General features: G+C 34.8%; 3 protein-coding genes across 5 annotated transcripts; 1 reads left to right on the plus strand and 2 right to left on the minus strand.

Moving 5' to 3' along the window:
- Positions 1-3,870: 3,870 nt before the first annotated feature.
- LOC125646349 (uncharacterized) lies at positions 3,871-8,408 on the minus strand. 2 transcript variants are annotated; one of them, XM_048872634.2, is made up of 10 exons: positions 8,001-8,408; positions 7,037-7,167; positions 6,308-6,394; positions 5,799-5,951; positions 5,579-5,665; positions 4,885-5,115; positions 4,739-4,804; positions 4,537-4,632; positions 4,283-4,339; positions 3,871-4,072 (listed from the first exon to the last, which is right to left on the minus strand). In XM_048872634.2, the coding sequence occupies exons 1-10, from the start codon at positions 8,050-8,052 to the stop codon at positions 3,983-3,985; spliced, it is 1,050 nt and encodes a 349-aa protein (XP_048728591.2). In that variant the 5' UTR covers positions 8,053-8,408; the 3' UTR covers positions 3,871-3,982. The 2 variants fall into 2 exon arrangements, with proteins under 2 accessions (XP_048728591.2, XP_048728552.2); XM_048872595.2 differs by having other exon boundaries at positions 4,283-4,342.
- A 4,453-nt stretch (positions 8,409-12,861) lies between these two features.
- On the minus strand, positions 12,862-15,122 carry LOC125646435 (uncharacterized). 2 transcript variants are annotated; one of them, XM_048872723.2, is made up of 7 exons: positions 14,845-15,122; positions 14,623-14,706; positions 13,873-14,136; positions 13,727-13,792; positions 13,525-13,620; positions 13,274-13,330; positions 12,862-13,063 (listed from the first exon to the last, which is right to left on the minus strand). In XM_048872723.2, exons 1-7 carry the CDS (start codon positions 14,989-14,991, stop codon positions 12,974-12,976), a joined length of 804 nt encoding a protein of 267 aa, XP_048728680.2. In that variant the 5' UTR covers positions 14,992-15,122; the 3' UTR covers positions 12,862-12,973. The 2 variants fall into 2 exon arrangements, with proteins under 2 accessions (XP_048728680.2, XP_048728669.2); XM_048872712.2 differs by having other exon boundaries at positions 13,274-13,333.
- A 5,030-nt stretch (positions 15,123-20,152) lies between these two features.
- Positions 20,153-21,718, plus strand: LOC130048060 (uncharacterized protein KIAA1958-like). Its single transcript, XM_056144142.1, has one exon. It carries the CDS (start codon positions 20,153-20,155, stop codon positions 21,716-21,718), a length of 1,566 nt encoding a protein of 521 aa, XP_056000117.1.
- The last annotated feature ends 3,896 nt before the right edge of the window (positions 21,719-25,614 follow it).

Genomic DNA, 25,614 nt, shown 5'->3' on the forward strand with positions numbered 1-25,614 from the left:
TACTCGCTTCTTTCACTTGCGATGTTTTCTATCGAATCACAGTCATTAGCTCTCTAAAATTAAACCAGTGAAGTAGTACATTGCATAGAGAAGTGATAACAGTTCAATAATTTTATTGACAATGTGTCTTTTTTCTTTTAGAATGACAAAGTGGTTTGATTTATCGGCTTACCCCCCCCCCTCTTCTCTCTCTCTTCCGTAGTATGCAGTACTGAGTAGCCTAGTAATTAAGTTTGAAGTTGAACCTATGAATTAAGTCACCCCTCACACAATTAAGGATTTTGAAGTTTAGATTGAAGTAAGTTTTACGAGTTGTTTGGGTTTTTTTAAGTGTCTATCAACATGACTGTCGTGCCAATAATTTTCACTATTCGCACGACGGTCGCGCTTATATTAGAGCTCCTATCCGCACGATATTCTTTTCCCAATTATAAATTTCTTCTACTTGCCCATGAGACAGAGTTAGAGATATATTTAATTTGTATGATTTTAAAATCTTATAAGCTTCTGACAATTTAAAAAAAATGAAAACGAGATGTCTACCCAATTATTTAATTTAACTCTAACTTTGACAAATGACCAGTTCAAAGTTCACTTTTAGGTATATAACATATATATGCCTATATATTATATTAAGCTAGACACTTTATTGCAAATAATAAGGATACTAATTATAAACCAGGTAATTTAGGTGGTGGGTCACCACCCAATACCCAACTGTTGGTCAATCCATTTTCAGCAGTCTGATATAAACCACCGACTAGCTCTTTACGAGTGTAAGGAGAAAGGGGTGTATAAGAAAAGTGTAAGGAAAAGGAGAGGGGTGGGGTATTAGACGATTCTAAGAAAGGAGGGTTTGTATTAGACGAATGTAAGGAGATGGGGGGGGGGGGGGTTATTTAACGAGTGTACGGAGAGAAGGGGGTTGGAAAAGCCCTGAATTATTCCTGACTTTCACTAACTATGTAGACTTAAAGTGATTTTCAAAATCAGAATTAAGATTTTTAAGTGTAAAAATGATTGTTTTATTATGAAATGGAATCTTCAAACATGGGTATGAAAAGCAACTTTAGTGCCAATAAATAGTTTCTCATAGAAATTCTAGAAAGGAACTTTTCCATAAAAGATATGCTAAAGTAAACCTTTAGTCCTCTTTACCTATTATGTAAACAAATTGTATCATAATATAAGCGATAAATCATTAAAAACTTAGGGGGGGGGGGGGGGGGGGAGCAGTACATCGTTGATTTGTCAAAAGGCTGCGTCCATGATTACGTCGTTTTTCCCCTATGACCTTTGACACGCATATATAATTAGGTAATTAAATATGGCGGCACCGAGTGTGCAAAACATTAGATGTACTAATAAGAAGAATATTGTACATTTTAAGATTTGATTAAACTTCCCGTACCTGTATACAATTACTGATGCTCTCTCTCTCTCTCTCTCTCTCTCTCTCTCTCTCTCTCACGATGTTATAGATTCAGTACTGTTGTATAGCGTGTATGAAGCAACTAAAATGCAAATCGTCAAATAATTTTGTCTATATTTTTTTGTGTGTGTGAACTAGTTGCATTTGAAACCGAGATATTAAAACATCCTTACAGTAGACTTGGATGGGTCCATGTGGCGACCTATCCACTGCAAACTTAAAGAAATTGAATTGGGGGGGGGGGGGGGGGGGGGGGGGGGGATTGGGACACCACACCACACACGCAATTCGATTTGTTGAACACGCTGGAAAAAAAAATTGTTTATATTGTATAAATGTAACTTGGTATGGGGACACACCTCCTTGACAACCAAGACGACGCTACTTTTCCATTTCTAATTTTACATTGGACAATGGAACACTGATACGTTGATAGGCCTTAGAACTAGGCCTATGAAATAGAAAATCAACGGAATTAAACATGCACAATAAATACTTAACCCCCCCACCCCCCAAAAAACGCACAGTCTTTGTTTACAAGTTACATAAAAATAAAAAATAAAAAAAAACTCTTGACATGTACAACGATATCATATGTGAATTAAAAAAAAACGCAACGATATATCGAGTATTTTCATATGGGGTTACTTGATCCGCCTATCGAAGCATAAAATGCGTCATGAATGTCTTACAACAGATGACGTCATGTCTCATCGATAACATGTGGATCGCTATCTATAAATTGCTTACATAATTTACTGTGTCGGATTTAACTGGCGGCAATGCTGCATGCTATGGTAAGTCATATTGTAGTTTAAATCTTTTAGTTTGAATTCCTTTTTTCCTGACCAGGCCATGCTAATATTCAGCACGAATTTGCGATGTACTGTAAATCAAAGAAGGACTTGCTCCCAATGTACGTAAAGTTAGGGTAAATAAAAGAGTTATTTCGAATGTTGACAGTCTAAAGCTGCGTAGTAACAATTTTGTAAAATATATAAAGCAAAAATTATTCGATATGATATCAGTACCATACAAGAATACTTGCGTGAAGCCTGAATATTTTCCGATATCCCAAAGTCACTGGTATTTTAAAAACTAATAATAGTAACGATCGTTACTATCATCCCAAGATGGCTGAAGGAAAGTGAAAGAAGACGCCATGTACATTTCAGTCACTAGGCCTAACAGTTTCTGTAACTGTCGTTTCGTTTAATGATAATGTTTATGATAATAATGTAAAACTACCAAAATTGTACACAATTTTTAAGCAACAATGCAATGAAGATGCTTTGTGAACGACTTTAAAAGATGAAAACAACTAAGTATTGAAAATGAACATCTATAGTAAAAGGGCAAAACAAGCTGAAACTGAAAACTATTATTAGGTGAGGGAATTTCGGAATTCCCTTGCTTTAAAAATAAACACCGAACTAAAATGAAATATACATGACACGAAATGAAAAACGTGGTTTCTTTCTCCTTAAGATACTGAAATCAGCCATATTATCTGTAAAATTCAAGTTTACCACCACCAGCGCATTATAACCGTAATTTTTTTCAGCAATATGGAATATCGTTTTTTGAAAAATAGAAATAGTGCTCCTAGCTCGCCCTAAAAAAATACTTTAAATATTTTGGGCGAGATGAAACCAGTATGGCTAAACCTTTACAAAATAACGAGTTTTTGGTGAAAAATGACAAAAATACGGTACCATATCCGGTTCTGGTATGTATACAGCTTTAGTTGTGCTCATGTTTTCAAAATCTAACATGTTTTTTTAAACCCCGGATTCTGATACATTTACTTTCATTTTTATATTTTTTAAGGGCCATATTTTGGGGTTTGTGAATCAGGTTCTTTAAAAACAGTATACAGATATTGTTAATATTTATAATTTATAATTTCATTCACGTTTTAAAAGGAAGTTAGAAATGTCGGCAGTTACCTGGAAGAGAACACCAGATACACCTTTTTATTGTGTTTGGTACTTCTAGTTCTTCATCTTTTCGAAAATAGAAATTGAAATTGATACTCGAACAGCATATTCACTAAAGCAATTGGTTAATTAAAAATGTCATCATGCAACCTCCAGCGCACTACAGTTTTCATTCTGCCTGTGACAATCCATTGAATAAACAGGCATGTTCACAACCGACTAGAGCAACTTTTAACAGAGATTTGTAATGGTTGCTGCGCTTTGTTCAAAAGAGCTGAGAATTCCAAGAGGATCTGCAGGGTCATCACACTCACTGCAGTTGTGAATAATACTAGAATCCCATAAGCAGTTGTCTTCATTCATTGGTTTACGGACCCCTCTTTATTTGAAAGATTGACATGCGGAATCATATTCTTACTTCATAGATATCCCTTCCGATGAGAAATCTCATATACGAGACATGTAGGAATTAATCTACAAAATTCATTTTGAGTTCGTTTATTATGCATTAATTACTTCAAACATTTAAAAGAACTTTTTACTCTAAGATACATAATTAACATCATATTTCGCCGTTCGTTTTGTGGAAATTGCATAAGAGATTTCCTTGTTATCTCCCAAACAATCGGAAAAATAACAACATGGCTCGTCTCTCTTTCTTTGTCTTTTTCTCCTGGTTCTTCTGTTCCTTTCCTTTCTTCTAAAATGACGAATGATAAACAAATAGATCGATATTTCCATAAAAATAATATCCAATAGTCTGTAAAATGTTTCATTTTACTGGGTTAATTTGTTAAAGGTTATATACATTTTTAACATTTGATTTATTTTACACACATTTCAGGTACATACGAATAATATGAAGGTAAAGAAATTTAGCATAATTTAATAGATACAAATATGTACTCACATTCTTAGGAGTAAATGGGTTAAGCCAAGACCACCGTCTTAAAAGATTGGAACTGTTCTGCTGAAAACAAAGAAAACTGTAGACTTTCAAAATAAATGCCAGAAAACTGTATATTTGTAGACTTTCAGAATAAAACCAGAATCGTAGGGGGGGGGGGGAGGAGGAGGGGGGGGAAGGAGGATTTGATTAAACTATTGTAGACCAGCTGGTTATTCATATAAGATGTAATTATCATTCATTAAACAGTACTTTACCTTGTTATCGGCTGACAGAAAATTGCTCAATGTTCCAACCTCTTCTCTCGGGATTTTACTTTCTTTGCTGCTTTTTTTGGTGTTGTCTTCTTGATTCTGTAATGCAAGTTTGGAATAGAAAAGTATTAAAGGCATAATGTGCAAAGATAATGGCACAATTTATTCCGAATTACATGGTATACATTTTGTCGGCAATTTTTACCTTTAATAAAAGTCCTTCCAGAATTAAAGGACTTGTCATCAGTCTAATGTAAGGGTTTTCATTTTCCTGAAATAGACAGAAACGTTATAGAAAAGAAATTCATTGTGTGTCCACGAAATCAAGATGAATAAACACAAGATATTTACCTCCTCGTCATTTTCTCCATCCACGTGGTCATACTGTGTTATTCTCTGAGTCTCTACCACGCCTTCCGTCTCTTCTATGCCTTCTACATTAAATGTCCCTTCCATGCAATCCTCTTTACTGGTCCCTTCCTTGCCCTCCTTTTTACTGGTCTCTTCTTTGTCTTTAACGATCTCTTCCATTTCTTCCTCGTTAATACTCTCTTCCACCATGGTCTCTTCCATGCATTCCTCCTGAAATTCAAAACGAAGTATTAACTTACATTTCATCTTATCAATTGTAATGATAACCATTTCCTCATGAATGCGCTGCAAGTTGTGAACAATATAAATCTTGATAAATATAGTATATCTATTTTAACGACTGGGAATTCCGACAGAAATGAAATAAGAATGTAAGTATCAATAAATTTCAGTTTTGAAAATGCTTGACTGCGAGGATTTATATAAGCGGGAATTATTCTTATAATTAGTCTGTCGGTGTGAATAATCGCAGTTCATACCCCCCAATTACAATGTATTATGGATGTTAGCGTTTCATAAAAAGTATGCATGCCGGAGTATATTATCTCTTCACGAAGTATGCTGGCAGTTAATACCCTCATGTATTTTCAAAATTTATAAAATAAAATTCTGGTAATTTTTAAAAAGATATATAACATATTACACTGATATAAAAATTTGTAATGTCACTTACAACCAGGAGATCTAATTTGGGTTGAAATTGAACCTTACTCCACTCTCTACTGAAGTAGTAATGCACTGCATCGTCTGGGGCAAATGGCTGAAATTTCAATTTTAAAATCAAGTCATAGTTAATATCACGTAAATGAAATGTTGGAGTAAGGTATACTCTCAACTGATATACTATATATTTGTGAAACTTGTGGAACATATAAGATGTCATTTCTGTGTACCTCCAGATACCGCAGTTTTCTTCCAAGCCACTGGACAAATTCTCTTCCATCTTTAAATTCTGGCTTGGTACCTTCTTCCCAGAATTTTTCATCTTTTTTCATTGTTTCTTCTATACATTCATCTTCTAGATCTACATCTTCCTCCACTTTTTCCTGCAAAATTATTACACAAATTACAACTGCACGCAGACACTTGATTAATTTAAAATTCTTCACCTATACAACAAAAATAGTATTTCACTATTTGAAATGTGTAAAAGAATCTGCTGATGAGGCTGTACTTTTAAAAAAAAAAAAAAAGAACTACATTAATTGAGTGGGAGAGGGATTGAGTTTTATTTGGAAAAATTCTAAACAAGTCTGTCACAAAGTGGCAAAATAGGTGAATTGTGCTTTTAAAGCTAGTAAAGCATCAATGAATATTTCTCTATATGTGTTATTTATGATAAATGAATGTTTCTCTGGATTTTGATTCAAGTATATTTCATAATTAAAAAAAAACAACTTGCATTTAAAGATTCCAATCCAGGGTGATATATCTCTTTGCTCCAACTTCGAAAGAAATAGTAGTGGACTCTATCATCGGGTTCAAATGTCTGAAATGATACACATACATCTGCAATTCCAAAATCTGTTTTCATTGGCTCAATAGTTGGTTGGTTGCTTGTCTGTTTGTTTTACGTCCCATCGAGAAATTTTCTTTGAAATACCACCAGTTTAGACCTATTGCTTAGCGCCTGCGGTCTTAGCAGTGAGAGTTTTTTAACGTACTGAACGCTTGCCGCCGACACTAGACCTCTGTTTTAAGGTTATACCCGAAAGACCCAAGATTCTCGCATCTAAATGCTGAGCGTTTGGTGAAAGAGCGATATAGGTCCTAACTACCTATGTTTACGTTTGACGTCTCGATCAACAGTAAAAAGAACCAAAAAACTTTATGATGTTTTCTACCGAATTTGTTTTGTAGATTTACAAGTCAGGCCGTAAAACAATTGGAAAACAATATAAAAAACAATTGTGTCAACTCAAAGAATATGTATAGCAACCAATGACTATAGAGATAGAAACACACCTAACAAATAATGGGAAAATGATGATAGTGGAATATTTCTTTATGTATATACCGGTGTGTCTGTTTTTACAGGGAGCACGCGGCATTGTTAAATTATTAATTATGAAAGTATCTATAGATCTAGGTTTATTCGAGGCACGTTAAAACATTATGTATCCGACCATACCTCTAGGTAAGGAAGCTGTCGATCCAGCCACTCAATGTATTCTCTTCCATCTTTGAACTCCGGCACTGAAGCCTCGTGCTCCTGGTCACCATACAATACTGCTTGTTCCCTGTCGCCTATTTTCATGTTCTCTGATTGGAAAACAATATAGAAAACAATTGTGTCAACTCAAAGAATATGTAGAGCGCTTGTGAATCTGTTTTCACTTCCGTAGAAACGATTATGACGTCAGAATGTCATGACGTTTCTGCATGCAATCGCCGCCATAGTGACGCGGCTGATAGTGACGTTGTTTGTATGATAATCATATAACTTTTTAAAAATAGAATATTTACATTTGCAACTGTTTTCTCCTACATAACACTATTACGAGCAATACGTATTTATTTCTGGATAAATCTACTACGGGGTCAACAGAGGTCACGGCTGTGCGTATGAACATTTGTTAAAAGTAGGTAACAGGTACTACTTTTACTAAGGCAATACACATCTAGCAATCGCTCTCACTTACTACAGAAATCTTTCAATAGATGAAATCAACACCACAAAATGTATTTACGGTTTTATTTGTATTCCAAGCAGTGGACTTTCATCAATAATTGATAAAAGCATAACTGTAAACAATGTCTTTAGTTTCTAGCCTACTAGGCCTAATGTATGTCTAAAATTTCGTCTGCTACAACTTCACCCTGGTCATCGGTGATGCGGAATTGTACCTACTGCTAGACGATGACATTAGGCTTTAGCAAAAAGGTCATTCACAGGATGTATGGCCGATAAGTCGTCAAAGTGCATTAAGACCTACACACCACACTGCTTCCGTGCCACAGCAGCAAGTTTATGTCGGGACATCGAAGCGAGGCGTCGTTAAAAACCTATTACAAAAAATTATCGAGTCAAAAGAAGCGTTCAGTGAGCTCCTGTTTATCAACAATTACATATCCAAATCCAAACCGTCCCTTACCTTCGTGCAGTTCCACATTCTCTGCGATGTTCACTTCTTTCCGGAGATTCATCTGAGCTGCGTCCTCTGTCCTGTCTATAAATAATTTGCCTACACCTGACGACTGCCGCCCTGTTCTTCATGTTCCTCCATCTCAGTCTTCTGTTAACTCCGTAATATCCACAGAATATCTTTCAAAGTCGGTCTTCAACGTCTTCACTTTTCAAAAGTCAAAGCGCATCACAACTCTAAGTGTAACACTGCGCATCTCCGTTTAAATCATAATTCCCCCACCCCCTAAAATTAGACATATGGAAGAGTTTTCCATTATATACTCCCGAGTTAATGTATAAGTATATGTTGATATACTTGCTTTCTAGCGTCTTAATAATTAAAACAGTTCTTCATTTTATAGAACTTTGTTTTGTGTTGTCGTCATTTTGAATATCTATGACGCTTCGTTGTGGACGTCAACAATTTGAAATGTATGGAAACGTGTTGTTAACACAATTCAGCAATGTTACCGACAAAAAATGTAAATATAAGTAATAAGGTATCATTTTAAAATATTTATCGGGATATAAATACGGGTTGGTACATGATCAAATTTTCCATAAAGCCCTTCGGGCTTTATGGAATTTGATCACGTGACCAACCCGTATTTATATCCCGATAAATATTTTTAAATGATACCTTATTTCTTAACTAAACATACTCCTAATGTATGTAGTATATATATTTATACATAATTTGCTCTTTCTACCTACCTATAAAGCTAAGTCTACCTAAAGTGCTTTCCAACACAGGAACACATAGATCTGCTTCTCTGCATTCTGTTCGGCATCGTTGAGAATCGATATCTAAGCCCGGGTTGGGTCGGTGTTGTAGAGTAGAAACACTCAATATGTCTCCCCTCTGGAAAATCGACTTTATGCCTGGTCATTTAGTATTACTTTAGGAAAATCTAGGATAATGGAGGATAGATCAGAGGGATAGTTACGACCTATGTTGAAAATCTATTCACTATCAGATTAATCGTCTATCATCGTATAAATGTCCTTTTAATGTATTCAATGTATACAGGCTAAGTACTTCGTTACTAGCTTGAAAATACGGATGTATATTTAATTGCTGTTATAAAATTTAGAAATTCATTTCAAAATTAAGGATTATCTCCCTCATGCATAGCTCTTATCCTTGGACGAATTTGGCTCCACTTGTTTGGCACGCTGTTTTTGGCTATATTTAGATCTAAAACTTCATAGTTATTTCGGATTTCAAACATTTCGGTTGAGCATCACTGAAGAGACATTATTTGTCGAAATGCGCATCTGGTGCATCAAAATTGGTACCGTATAAGTTTTACATTATGATCCCTGGGTCGAGGCCTCTGCTGGTGGACTGTTAGTCCCCGAGGGTCTCTACAGCCCAGTAGCTAAGTACTTCGTTACTAGCTTGAAAATACGGATGTATATTTAATTGCTGTTATAAAATTTAGAAATTCATTTCAAAATTAAGGATTATCTCCCTCATGCATAGCTCTTATCCTTGGACGAATTTGGCTCCACTTGTTTGGCACGCTGTTTTTGGCTATATTTAGATCTAAAACTTCATAGTTATTTCGGATTTCAAACATTTCGGTTGAGCATCACTGAAGAGACATTATTTGTCGAAATGCGCATCTGGTGCATCAAAATTGGTACCGTATAAGTTTTACATACATAACAAAGGATGATGAACTATTTTGAATGATTTAAATCAAAATAAATATTTATTGTTAAATGATGATGAAAGTGATGATTAGAAGCTGCTAGCTGACCTTTTTGCACTTTAGACTTTTTTTTACAAGTTATCTGCCCTTCGTAAAATAAGAAAAATCTAATATTCTAAAGATTTGTGCTATGGACTTACCAAGAGCTTTGCCTAAAAATATAATTTCTTTTAAAAATATTTGAATAAAACATGTTTTTCCCAAAGACTTTGAACAGTGTAAAATTCTAGGTGAAATAAATCAAGTAGTAATCAAACTTTTGAAAATTCCTATGGTGGATTGTTTTTATTTGATGAACCCTTCAAAACGATACATGATTACAAAAAGCATCCATTTACTAGATACGAAATATGGTCGTTATACATTAAATAATTAAACTAGTTTTTTTAATTATGTGTTTAGTGTAAAATTGAAACTAGACTCCTTCTATTTTTTTTTTTTCATTCTGGGTTTTTAATAGGTTGCACTATAACTTTACACGTGTAATACTCAAGAGTAGGATATACGTGTATTACTAAACTCTTTCACTTGTACTTCACTTTTAAAATGTTCTTTTAATTAATTGAAAGTACTCAATTTATGACGTGATAGATATCTCTAATTCCTTTATAGCACACTTTAGTTCAAGTATAGCACGCATTAATTTAATTATTCATTAAGAATATTTGATTGATTGAGTGTATCTTGCTTAACGTCTCGCTCGAGAATTTTTCACTCATATGGAGACGTCACCAAGACCGCATCGTCGGATACCCACGGCTGATCTCGTCTTCTACTCATCATGATGAGTAGAAGACGAGATCAGCCGTGGGTATCCGACGATGCTGAGTAGAAGACGAGATCAGCCGTGGGTATCCGACGATGCCAAGACCGGTGAAGAGCTTCAAATGTAGGCCTATGCTCGGCGCTTACGGACATTGAGCAGTGAGGGTTCTTTAGCGTGCCACACTTACTGTGACACGGGACATCCGATTTTAAGGTCATCTCCGAGGACCCGTGACATTCAAACCTGATGACGAGCGTTTGGCTATGGAACTGTCACTCCCTGTTTCAACGTCTTAGGTCTGTCGCGGCCGGGATTCGAACCCCGGGCCTTCCGCATGCGGGGCGAATGCTCTAACCACTCGGCAATTCTTTTTAGAGAAGTCGAGAGGCATAGCCTTCACCGACTTCTCTTCGCAAGCATTCATATTTTGATTCTGGAAAACGTGTAAATGCCGGAGTCGGTGACGGTTTATGCTTCGACCGACGTTTCGACTCGGATATGTGCCTGAATTTACGCAATAGACAAGTTGTTTTCAAACATTTAACAGTAATGCTCAAAACTGTCACAAGGAAATCAACACTTACTTGCTTTTAATCCATTTTCAACATGTCCCCTGTCCCGGGTTTACGTTAACTGGTCTTGGGAGCTGTCACAATAGGGGACCAGTTAAAAGAAAAGCAGGCTGACGTAATCAGAGTTGTGATTTAAAAGCGGGACAAGGCCATGTTTGAAATAACGAATTAAAATCGAAATAACGAATTCTGAAATTCGCTATTTCAAATTTCAAATTAGAAATATATTTTTGATAGGTCCTAAATGGGCTTCCGTAGGTTTCATAGGTTGATTGATTGATTAATTATTGTTTAACGTCCCGCTCGAGAATATTTCACTCATATGGAGACTCACCATTGCCGGTGAAGGGCTGCAAAGTTTAGGCGTATGCTCGGCGCTTATGGCCTTTGAGTAGGAGCGATCTTTAACTTCAATTGTTTTGGTCTGAGTAGATTGAGGCTTTTCTAGTTCGGTAACTCTTTCGTTAGTTGTCGCAAAAATGGAATAACTCATTTTTTCATAAATGCCTTGCAAATTCGGGGGGGGGGGGGGGTCCGGACCCTCCAACCCTCTCTTTAGATCTGCGCATGACTAATTTTAAATGAAATGCCACACATTTTGACCAATGCATAGCATTGCAGATGCAGCAGTGAGGGTGAGGGTTCTTCATCATGCCAACGCGGAACGTGATCTCCACTTTTAAGGTTATAACCGAAAACCCCCATCACATCTATACATTACATTTACTGCAGATATATGGGAAAACCAAAATGTTATTTTGATGTGTTCTTCTTTACTTACTGAAATATCGGTTTACATGCTAATCAACTGTCAGTGGAAGATTTAGAAGGCAGGTAATGAGGGTTGTAACTCCTCTTTAATTGGACATGTTTGGCCCTTCAACAAACCCCACCCAAACCTTTGGACGAAAGAGATACAAAATTCGGTCACAGCCCCGTCTTTCAAAAACTGGATCAGCTACTGATTGTAATATTTTCTTAAGAAAGTATGCTACACCAGAGAAATTTGATATGGATGAAAAGAAGATCTGTATAATAATATTTTGAAATGGAAAATTTACTTTATTGAGTAAAAAACGCATTTTTACTAAAAAATAATAATCGGGGTGGGTGGGAATAAAACCCTTCCTGGGCTCAAACCTACGATCTACAGACGTTAACCTACTGAGCTACCCAGCTAGGCAATGAAATTTAAAAAGAGTATAGAGATAGTGTTGATATTTATAATTTCATTCACGTTTTAAAAGGAAGTTAGAAATGTCGGCAGTTATCTGGAAGAGAACACCGGATACACCTTTTTATTGTGTTTGGTACTTCTAGTTCTTCATCTTTTCGAAAATAGAAATTGACATTGATACTCGAACAGCATATTCACTAAAGCAGTTGGTTAATTAAAAATGTCATCATGCAATCTCCAGCCAATATGCATATGCGCACTTCAGTTTTCATTCTGTCTGTGAAAATCCATTGAATAAACAGACATGTTCACAACCGACTAGAGCAACTTTTAACAGAGATTTGTAATGGATGCTGCGTTTTTTCAAAAGAGCTGAGAATCCCAGGAGGATCTGCAGGGTCATCACACTCACTGCAGTTGTGAATAATACTAGAATCCCATAAGCAGTTGTCTTCATTCATTGGTTTACGGACCCCTCTTTATTTGAAAGATTGACATGCGGAATCATATTCTTACTTCATAGATATCCCTTCCGGTGAGAAATCTCATATACGAGACATGTAGGAATTAATCTACAAAATTCATTTTGAGTTCGTTTATTATGCATTAATTACTTCAAACATTTAAAAGAACTTTTTACTCTAAGATACATAATTAACATCATATTTCGCCGTTCGTTTTGTGGAAATTGCATAAGAGATTTCCTTGTTATCTCCCAAACAATCGGAAAAATAACAACATGGCTCGTCTCTCTTTCTTTGTCTTTTTCTCCTGGTTCTTCTGTTCCTTTCCTTTCTTCTAAAATGACGAATGATAAACAAATAGATTGATAATTTCATAAAAATAATATCCTATATTCTGTAAAATGTTTCATTTTACTGGGTTAATTTGTTAAAGGTTATATACATTTTTAACATTTGATTTATTTTACACACATTTCAGGTACATACGAATAACATGAAAGTAAATAAATTTAGCATAATTTAATAGATACAAATATGTACTCACATTCTTAGGAGTAAATGGGTTAAGCCAAGACCACCGTTTTAAAAGATTGGAACTGTTCTGCTGAAAACAAAGAAAAATGTAGACTTTCAAAATAAATGCCAGAAACACTGTATATTTGTAAACTTTCAAAATAAAACCAGAATCGGGGGGTGGAGGGGGTGGGGTGGTGTTGGGGTGTTAGAATATTGTATACCAGCTGGTTATTCATATAAGATGTAATTATCATTCAGCATACATGTACAGTACTTTACCTTCTTATCGGCTGACAGAAATTTGCTCAATGTTCCGACCTCGTTTATTTGCATTTTACTTTCTTTTCTGCTTTTTTTGGTGTTGTCTTCTTGATTCTGTAATGCAAGTTTGGAATAGAAAAATATTAAAGGCATAATGTGCAAAGATAATGGCACAATTTATTCCGAATTACATGGTATACATTTTGTGGGAATTTTTTACCTTTAATAAAAGTCCTTCCAGAATTAAAGGACTTGTCATCAGTCTAATGTAAGGGTTTTCATTTTCCTGAAATAGACAGAAACGTTATAGAAAAGAAATTCATTGTGTGTCTACAAAATCAAGATGAATGAACACAAGATATGTACCTCCTCTTCATTTTCTCCATCCACGTGGTCATACTGTGTTATTCCCTGAGTCTCTTGAATAGTCTCCTTTATGTCTTCCTTCTTAATGATCACCCTTTCCGTCTCTTCTATGCCTTCTACATTAAATGTCCCTTCCATGCAATCCTCTTTACTGGTCCCTTCCTTGCCCTCCTTTTTACTGGTCTCTTCTTTGTCTTTAACGATCTCTTCCATTTCTTCCTCGTTAATGCTCTTTTCCACAATGGTCTCTTCCATGCATTCCTCCTGAAATTCAAAACGAAGTATTAACTTACATTTCATCTTATCAATTGTAGTGATAACCATTTCCTCATGAATGCTCTGCAAGTTGTGAACAATATTAATCTTCATAAATATAGTACATTGTATATCTATTTTAACGACTGGGGATTCGCACAGAAATGAAATAAGAATGTAAGTATCTAGAAATTTTAGTTTTGAAAATACTTGAATGTATGAGCTGCGGGGCTTTATACACGGGCATTATTCTTATAAAGTATGTCGGTGTGAACAATCGCAGTTCATACCCTCATGTACAATGTATTATGGATGTTAGCGTTTCATAAACAGTATGCATGTCGGAGTATGTTAACTCTTCATGAAGTATGCTGGCGTGAAGCGTCGCAATTCATACCCTCATGTATTTTCAAAATTTAAATAATAAAATTCTGATAATTTTTAATAAGAGATATAACATATTACACTGATATAAAAATTTGTAATGTCACTTACAACCAGATCTAATTGGGGTTGAAATTGAACCCTACTCCATTCTCTACTGAAGTAGTAATGCACTGCATCGTCTGGGGCAAATGGCTGAAATTTCAATACTAAAATCAAGTCATAGTTATATTAAGTAAATGCAATGTTAGAATAAGGTATACTCTCAACTGATATACATGAATTATATATTTGTGAAACTTGCAGAACATATGAGATGTCATTTCTGTGTACCTCCAGATACCGCAGTTTTCTTCCAAGCCACTGGACAAGTTCTCTTCCATCTTTGAATTCTGGCTTGGTACCCTCTTCCCAGAATTTTTCATCTTTATTCATTGTTTCTTCTATACATTCATCTTCTAGATCTACATCTTCCTCCATTTTTTCCTGCAAAATTATTACACAAGTTACAAATGCACGCACACACTTTATCAATTTAAAATTGTTCACCTATCCAATAAAAAGAGTATTTCACTATTTGAAATGTGTAAAAGAATCTGCTGATGAGGCTGTACTTTTTTTAAAAAAAAAAGAACTACATTAATTGAGTGGGAGAGGGATTGAGTTTTATTTGGAAAAATTCTAAACAAGTCTGTCACAAAGTGGCAAAATAGGTGAATTGTGCTTTTAAAGCTAGTGAAGCATCAATGAATATTTCTCTATATGTGTTATTTATGATAAATGAATGTTTCTCTGGATTTTGATTCAAGTATATTTCATAATTAAAAAAAAACAACTTGCATTTAAAGATTCCAATCCAGGGTGATATATCTCTTTGCTCCAACTTCGAAAGAAATAGTAGTGGACTCTATCATCGGGTTCAAATGTCTGAAATGATACACATACATCTGCAATTCCAAAATCTGTTTTCATTGGCTCAATAGTTGGTTGGTTGTATGCCTGTTTGTTTTACATCCCATCGAGAATTTTTCTTTGAAATACCACCAGTTTAGACCTATTGCTTAGCGGCTGCTGTCTTAGCAGTGAGAGTTTTTTAACGTACTGAACGCTTGCCGCCGACACTAGACCTCCGTTTATAAGGTCATACCCGAAAGACCCGAGATTCTCGCATCTAAATGCTGAGCGTTTGGTGAAAGAGCAATATAGGTCCTAACTACCTATGTTTACGTTTGACGTCTCGATCAACAGTTAAAAGAACCAAAAAAACTTTATGATGTTTTCTACCGAATTTGTTTTGTAGATTTACAGGTCAGGCTGTAAAACAATTGGAAAACAATATAAAAAACAATTGTGTCAACTCAAAGAATATGTATAGCAACCAATGACTATAGAGATAGAAACACACCTAACAAATAATGGGAAAATGATGATAGTGGAATATTTCTTTATGTATATACCGGTGTGTCTGTTTTTACAGGGAGCACGCGGCACTGTTAAATTATTAATTATGAAAGTATCTATAGATCTAGGTTTATTCGAGGCACGTTAAAAGAATATGTATCCGACCATACCTCTAGGTAAGGAAGCTGTCGATCCAGCCACTCAATGTATTCTCTTCCATCTTTGAACTCCGGCACTAAAGCCTCGTGCTCCTGGTCACCATACAATACCGCTTGTTCCCTGTCGCCTATTTTCATGTTCTCCGATTGGAAAACAATATATAAAACAATTGTGTCAACTCAAAAAATTCACACGTAGAGCGCTTGTGAATCTGTTTTCGCTTCCGTAGAAACGATTATGACGTCACAATGTCATGACGTTTCTGCATGCAATCGCCGTCATAGTGACGCGGCTGATAGTGACGTTGTTTGTATGATTATCATATAACTTTTATAAAATAGACTAAACCTACTCCTAATGTATGTAGTATATATATTTATACATAATTTGCTTTTTCTACCTACCTATAAAGCTAAGTCTACCTAAAGTTCTTTCCAACACAGGAACACATAGATCTGCTTCTCTGCATTCTGTTCGGCATCGTTGAGAATCGATATCTAAGCCCGGGTTGGGTCGGTGTTGTAGAGTAGAAACACTCAATATGTCCCCCCTCCGGAAAATCGACTTTATGCCTGGTCATTTAGTATTACTTTAGGAAAATCTAGGATAATGGAGGATAGATCAGAGGGATAGTTACGACCTGTGCTGAAAATCTATTCACTATCAGATTAATCGTCTATCATCGTATAAATGTCCTTTTATTGTATTCAATGTATACATAACAAAGGATGATGAACTATTTTGAATGATTTAAATCAAAATAAATATTTATTGTTAAATGATGATGAAAGTGATGATTAGAAGCTGCTAGCTGACCTTTTTGCACTTTAGACTTTTTTACAAGTTATCTGCCCTTCGTAAAATAAGAAAAATCTAATATTCTAAAGATTTGTGCTATGGGCTTACCAAGAGCTTTGCCTAAAAATATAATTTCTTTTAAAAATATTTCAATAAAACATGTTTTTCCCAAAGACTTTGAACAGTGTAAAATTCTAGGTGAAATAAATCAAGTAATAATCAAACTTTTGAAAATTCCTATGGTGGATTGTTTTTATTTGATGAACCCTTCAAAACGATACTATGATTACAAAAAGCATCCATTTACTAGATACGAAATATGGTCGTTATACATTAAATAATTAAACTAGTTTTTTTAATTATGTGTTTAGTGTAAAATTGAAACTAGACTCCTTCTACTTTTTATTTTTTTTTCATTCTGGGTTTTTAATAGGTTGCACTATAACTTTACACGTGTAATACTCAAGAGTAGGATATACGTGTATTACTAAACTCTTTCACTTGTACTTCACTTTTAAGGGTGACGGACCTAATTCGTTTCTACAATAGAGATTTTATTCAAATTTTGATATAAGGTAAAGCATGCATTAATGAGTTAAAATCAATGAAAAAACCAAATGAAAATTGTATTTGATTTTCACCGGGGGGCGTTTCAAAAGTTGACTATGAGGTTGTCGCAATTGCAAAGGAAATATAGGGAAATTTCCAATGTGCAATGTAAAAGTTAAAATTTAAAAAATTCTACAATAGAGTTTTATACCAAATTAAAGGATGATTTTAAAAAGACAACAAGCTTACTAATTATAAGAAAAAAAGTATGAGTCATCGGCAATTCTTTTTCAGGGGAGGATGTCAAAGGACGATTTTTGGCCAGTTTTCAAGGAAAATGTCATTGAATAAGAAATGGATAGGTTTTCTACATGTAGTTTCATACTTTGCCTTTATACTAAATAATCACATGGATTAGGAAAAGGTTCACCAATCATATCTAGACACTGAGTCATTGCATAATATTCCAGGGGTGGTGTCAAAATATGTAATGTATGAACTGTCACAAATTCAATAAATCCGATATAGAGCTCAGTATGCAGTGGATTTGTATATAGTGTAGGCCTATATGTAATATGCATATTTTGTTTTCATTGTCATAATCTTCAACCTTTCTAAATAAATTCAAAAATTTCAAATGTTTGAATAAAAGCATACATGATAAGAGATCAAGTACATGACTTATCGGACTGTTTCAAGATAGGATCTAACGTACTTCAAGTGTCATCTTCATCTATAAAATTTTTCTTATGAACACTCTCAGAAACAAAATGGACTTTTATTCCCTGAAACATTTTTATAAGTTAAGCTTAAGAGTAGCATAAATCTATTTTATTAAAGGAATTCTGATATTTCTTGTAGGCTACTTGTATTGAATGTAAATGCATATATACATGTTTTTGTAATACGGTGGTACATGTTGATTGGTAATTGCAATCTCAGACGCATATTATTCTAACTGACTGTATTTTTCTCTACATCAAAAGATAATGATAAGTCGACTATTTTCGCCAATATATGTGTATATCATATTCCTAGTAGTGTATCAGCCCTGATACACCTATCTTGGCTAGGGTGAGACAGCTGCAAGTAGGTAGGGCTGTCTCGCCCTAAGGGCCGAGATATCTCTGTCTCGGCCCGTTGTCATGGGGCTGTCTCGCCCTCAAATTTCAAATGGCTATTTCTTCTTTAATCTTTTGAAATCTAACATAACTACATGAAAAAATGATGTTAGACACAATTTTTTTTTCAAATATAATACTTTCTTTCACGACAAAATTAAAAACGTTTTCAAAAACAGCGCTAAATTGTAGCGAGTATCTAAGCAAAGGGGGGTAACCCAAGTAACAATTGTTTATTTAGAACAATAACACGTTTAACTTCATTTAAAAACAATCAACGTTCTAGGCGACAGAAAACAGTAGGAGGATTATGGTGGGTGATACTAAAGCATTTTTAGAAATTCCCGGTCCTAATGGTGATCAAAATGTTAATTTACGGTAATTTTGATGTAGAAAACTGCTTTAAAACGATTTCTGAAATCTAAAATCCCGAGGACTTGGCAATAAAACGAGAAAAGCAGAACCAATATCTTCCGACGTTTTTCAACGACTTATAGATGCTAAACAGATGGTAAAAAAACAAAAACTTACTTCAGTATAAGGTAACATTCCCTAAGCAAATAAATAGCAGCATCAGATCTGTAAACATTCCCGTTCATACGATGACGCCACGTAAACAAAGTTCTACAACTCTTACAAATTATATGAAATAATGAAAACGGACGAGTTTGGTAAATCCGAAAAAAGAAATAAAAATAATTCACTTATTTCCAATTTTAGTATTCATTAGCAAGCCCCTAGGAGCTGCTTAATAGTATATACATGTACATGAACAGCACAGCGATAGATATGACGAGTTTCTCAGCCAAGCAGTTCAGTTAATTGAAACGTCCAGATTCTAGACCACATGAGGGGATGTCCATGATTAATCATCCAATTATTGTGACCAGCAGTGGAATAAAGCTACAAAACCCAGACTTTAGCATGTTTCACAATGCCAATAGTACTGGAAACATAACCATTAAAGTAAACTCACTGAAGGAATAAAATAGTCAAATATCGTTGTATAGTATACCATGTATTTATGTTTGGGTCAATACCCCCCCCCCCCCCCCCCCAATTTTAAAAAAAAATGTTTATCAACTTGTTGTGTTTTAGGTAGGCTATATGATATAAACAATATCACGGGCTCGGGCCGAGATCAACTCTCGGGGCAATCCCAGGTCCGAGATCAACATTAGAGTGTGATATTCTATATTTATTATATACCCATCAATGTATCGTTCGTTGATACTGTGGATTTCACAGCGTGTGATCCGGTTTTCCGGATCACCACAGTGTGGTTTTCTGATTCCGTATCAGTATCCTCTGAAATTGATGACGTTTTCAACAGAGCGCATATTTTTTTCTTGCGCGGACTACTTTTGAACCTTGAACCTTGACACATATCTAATGTAAACAAACCCAAATAAATCGTTCCCGTCACAGTTTACAAGTTGCTGTTTCCGATTTCATTTCATTGGAATTACGAATAATTAAGAAATAGTTAATGATTTGAAATTTTATAATAAATGATAATGCAACAATAAAATTTACATAATAAATATATCATAGATCGTCTGCATGTAAAATTACATGGAATCTACATGATCATTACATGTCAATCTTACACAATGGAAAATTCATCAGATGTGGGCGATTTAGATACCATTAACGGAAATGATTTGTATCCTGGTGACTTTGAAATATTAGACAGTCATGCTGATTCATTTTTATATGAAATTTGTCGTTTATTTTCGAATGAAAATAACGAAGATGTTGACGGCCTTCCTCTTCAGCCTCTGGAACTTGTACCTGGAAATCAAGGCACCGCAGACACCTTGCCAGAATGTGATCAGAAAGGTGATTCACACAATAATAATGCACCAACGTTTATCAATATAACGGATAATATAAAGACTGATTTTATACAAAATATGAGAAATAAGAATACTGTCCGAAAAACAGAGTCTGCCATGAAACAATTTACCACCTGGCTCAAGCAAGAACCAAGAAATGAGACACGGGAAGTCAATAAAATGAACCCCAGCGAGTTGGACAACTACATTGGCTCCTTTTTGTTGTCAATACGAAAAGCTGATGGTTCGGATTATGAACCTGACACGTTGACAAGCTACCACAGATCGATTGACAGGTACCTACGAGAAAACAAATATCCATTTAGCCTCGTAAATGACAAAGAATTTGCAACAAGCAGAACCGTTCTAATTTCAAAAAGAAAGGAACTAAAACAAAAGGGAAAAGGTGGAAGACCAAATGCTGCTGAACCCCTTACAAAATCAGAGGAAAACATACTAAAGGAGAAGGGGTGCATTGGTTTGCATAGCCCGAAGGCTTTATTAAACAAAATATGGCTACAAAATACAATGATGTTTGGGATACGAGGGGGCACAGAAAACCAAAAATTAAGATGGTCTGATATTCAACTTAAAAAAGATGAAAATGATCGAGAATATCTTGAATACAGAGAACGGGAAACAAAAACAAGAACGGGTGAATTAAGTACTCATCTGAGAGCATTCCGTCCAAAACAGTTTGCAGTTCCTGATGATCCCTCAAGCTGTCCAGTTGCTACATACAAGGCCTTCCGACATCACAGACCTACATCTACCATGAGTCCTGACAGTCCATTCTATGTAGCCATTAATTATAAGCGAGCTCCTGATTCACATATTTGGTACAAAAATCAGCCCTTAGGTGAAAATTCTTTGCGTTCCATTATGCGTGAAATGGCAAAAAATGCCAATTTGCCTGGAAAAAAAACAAATCACTCTGCTAGAAAATCTACTTGCACAAAATTGCTCCATGCTGGTATTGCACCTACTACAATTCAGCAATTAACTGGCCATAAAAATGTTCAAAGCATTAATAATTATGCAGTTGCGTCTGTAGAAATGCAGAAAACGATGAGTGACATTCTGTCGAATAAAGAAAGTAAGGAATCGACATCGTGTGTTTCTACTTACTCGCCACCTCGACATCCGCCCACAGCCAGTGCAACTTCCATGCCGTCCGTCGATATTTCATCAAATTCTTCATTCCGTCAATCAACATCAGCTGGGGAATTATTTGCAAATGCCAAAATGATGAACTGTACTATCAACATTAATAATTACGGTTCAAATCCACCACAAAAGCGAAAACGCATCCGTGTGATTGAAAGCGATGATTCTGAATAACCGCTTCGAGGTGTAAACATTCAAAATATGAACACTGCGTACACAAAAAATAGTTCCAAAGACAACATGTTTTATCTTTTGTTTTCTGCGAATTTAAAATAAATTCACAGTTCATTTAGCCTTTTAAACGATTTTATTTATATCCAAGGGGGGCATATAATAAATTTATCATTACTACAGTAACGTGATCCGAAGAGTTGGATCACGTCTCGTTGACAGGCGCGGATCATCAGATCAAACTCGACGCTTCGCGTCTCGTTTGATCTGATGATCCGCGCCTGTCAACTCGACGTGATCCGACTCTTCGGATCACGTTACTGTAGTAATAATATATATATCTCTGCCGTGTGATCGGTTCTGTGCTAAGATCTGCGCTAGGATGATAGTCTTCAAACTATTCAACGGCAGGATCGATTTTCCGCGCAATTGGCATTGTGACGTCAAATACAAAGCCCAGCGGCGTATTCAACGTCACAGCTATAGTAGCTGTTCCCAACATTATGACGGAACGAATTGTTTTGGGGTTTTTTTGTCGGAAGAGGAATTATTCTGCTTTGGTATAATAATAAAATATCTATCCAATGGGTAGGGGCGATAGCGTGTTTATTGTCAGCCGAGAAACTACCCCCGGTCCTGCCTCTGTTCTTCGTTTGTTGTTGATTGATACGATTTTAGTCATTATTTCTTTGTCGTTTTAATGAATGGTCGAAAGATTTCAAAATGTAATTCTACCCTCTTTTCCGCAGTTGGTTGTAAATAGATATTGTCGTCGGTTTTTGAGTAATACGCTTCTGGTGCATGCCGTAAATCGTTAATTGTTTATAGAGTAATACAGTAATTATTATTGATAAAAATATTCATGATATAAACTATATTCAGAAGTAAAATTCTAATAACAAAAGAGTCTCCTTTTTTTCTATTTCGTTGTGCATACGTAAGACAGTTTGATTCATCCCATATGCGCGGAAGGTTGTAAAAACACGGACAATTACGGAATCCCAGAAATTATACATGAAACACGGAAGAATCACGGACATATTTTTTTTAAGTCACGGATTCACCATCGTCACAAACCACGGGTTATTGTTTCATTCTATTTGTGAAATAGAATGAAACAATAACCCGTGGTTTGCGACGATGCGGATTCACAGATACAAAAGTTATGGAAATTCTATAAATCGACTTTATTGAAGAATTGATATAAAATATGGATTAAAACAAAATGTATTACTTGTATAATGAAAGAAATATACAGTCTCAAGTTCAGTTCGTAAATTTCGCATGTTTATGGAGCGCCAAATTAACATAAACTCAAATAATTGAAGATATCTTCAATTATTTGAAGATTGTATTGTATTGTATTGTTTATTGGCTTTAAGCCTTACGGCTCATCAGCATAATACATATTCAATTACAAAGTATAAACAAAAAGATGTATACAGTATGAAAAGTGGAGTGAATATTAGAGGATGGACATACATGAAGAGAGTTATAAGACAAGTTTACATAAAAAAGAAACCAACAAAAACCAGCATATACATTAGACGATAGTTTGGCTAGATCGTAAGAGTAAAGCACAATTTAAAAATTTACCCAGATTACAGATTTGTTTTCTATTATGAATTGACATCAATTGTACCAGTTTAAACATAGAAGCATGCGACCAATAATATTTTTTTATATATGCAGATCTGAGGTTTTTGTACAAAGGACATATTAAAATAAAATGATATTCGTCCTCAACTTCGTTCAAATTACAAAATTCACACAATCGATCTTGTCTTGCTGTGCCATTATATCTATCTTGTTCAATTCTAAGCTGGTGAGCAGACAATCTAAATTTTGCTAAAAGATTAATCAGATTTTCCGGAATAGATTTTGTCAAGTAAAATTGAATGGTAACATTATCAATAAGGTGTCTATACAGAATACATTTGGGTGAATTATCAAAAAATTCATCTCGTGACTGCATGAAGTGTTATCAGTTAAACGCTGTTTGAGACATTCTAGAAATAAAACTTCATTATAGTCTAGTCTGTCTACCAATCCAATCTAAACAAATTGCAACAGAAACGATTTTTTGTTTTTTATTACAGGTTATATTAGCAATTTAACATTAAAAAAGTCTAACAAAATCGTACGGTCGGAAATCGGTGAAAATTCTAATTATAAATAATGATGTTGAGCCTGTCGTTTTTTATCCGGAATGTACCTCCATACCAACAAGGGAGATGATTCTTCTAAATGTTATTTATCAAAACAACGCTCAGATGAGGGTATAACGACCAAAATGATTACATTAGGCAAATGTTATCCTCCAAATATACCAGTAAGTATATATTTTTTACATATATAACTGTAGTTTACGATTCCTTGTCGTATATTGATACCAAAAGTGAATAAACGTAAACAAACAAATATGTGACGTCAAGACCTACAAATATGTGACGTCAAGACCTTTGAAAATCGCTTTATTTCTACTTATTTCAAAATACACAAATAATACATAGCTGATTTCGTCTAAACAAATCTAGATATACATAAAACATATATAAAAAGTCCCCAAAAAAGTAGAAATATCATAAAATACGACCAGTCGCTAACAACGTAAAAAAAGTATGGAACGCCATTAATTAACAGAAAGTAGACAGTTATTGGTTGCAATTTCGCCGATGTTGTATGTATCGTCATCCAAAGCATTTTTATGTCTTGACTTCACATTTTCTTGATAAAATGAAATTAAAAATGACTATTTACCTTAATAAACGACTTGATTACATGAATATTTCTATTTTATTTCAGCTACTACGATTTTCCCAAGTTCCATACCAGCCGTAAATTGATCGGAGGTTTTCCTACATCCTAACGTTCTGACGAATTGAATACTTTTAAATAAGGTAGTTTATTTATTGGTTAAATATAAATTCAATTTCGTAAACTAACTCAAATAAACAAACTTTATATTTTCCCTAATGGATCATCTTCAGTTTTGTCACTGTGACCAAAATTAAGTGAGAAAAAAAACCCACAGAAACTAAAAAAACACAGTAAAAGTTTGACACGATAAGAAGTCGTCCTCGGCAACAACAAAATAAGTATGGAGAGTCGTTTTACAAAATGGCCATGCACAGGGGTTGTGTGTGTAAAATTAATTCCATTTATTGCTATCCAATTGTAAATAAAAAATAATTAGAAATAAAAATAACCCTTTTATTCTATTTCAGCTACTTCCAAGTGTTCCATGCAGTGTATGAATTTATTAGAGGTTTTACACTGACATCTCTGTTTTCTAGAACAAGGATAGCTATAAGATTAGGTAATTTATTTGGTTGTTATACTGGGTTAGATAGAGGATTTCTCAAACGAGAGGGTGCGATCAGCTTTGTCAAATTTTCTTTATCATAATTTAAAATTCTGCTTCAAAATGGGGGACACGCGCCTGGCACCGGGGCGCTATTTTTATAAATTTCTTATGTCTACTTCGTAATCTCACTCTGCCACAGTTACTAATCGGAGTGCATATTAGACCTATTTAAATAGACAAAGATTATTATAATGTTCTGATTGCTTGTCTGTCAACAACTTTTGTCACTAAAACTGAATGAAAAAAACTATTTATAGACTATAAATACGCAAGTTTCATATTTGAAATATAAACAAACCAGCAGTTGCGTTGAAGTTCGAAAATATTAAGAATTTGAACACAAGCAAGAAATACGTGCATGCTGCCAAAATTCACTGCACCACATGATTTGGCTAAACAATTCAGTACAAAATTTAATGTAGAAACAAAAATTAAAGGTGATATAATATAATACCCAAATCTAATACTTTCTTTTATTTTATTTCAGCAATAGCATTATCATGGAGAAATGCATTCTGTGCCTAAAAGATGA

The sequence above is a fragment of the Ostrea edulis genome, chromosome 1 (genome assembly GCF_947568905.1).
Source record: "Ostrea edulis chromosome 1, xbOstEdul1.1, whole genome shotgun sequence".
NCBI lineage: Eukaryota > Metazoa > Mollusca > Bivalvia > Ostreida > Ostreidae > Ostrea > Ostrea edulis.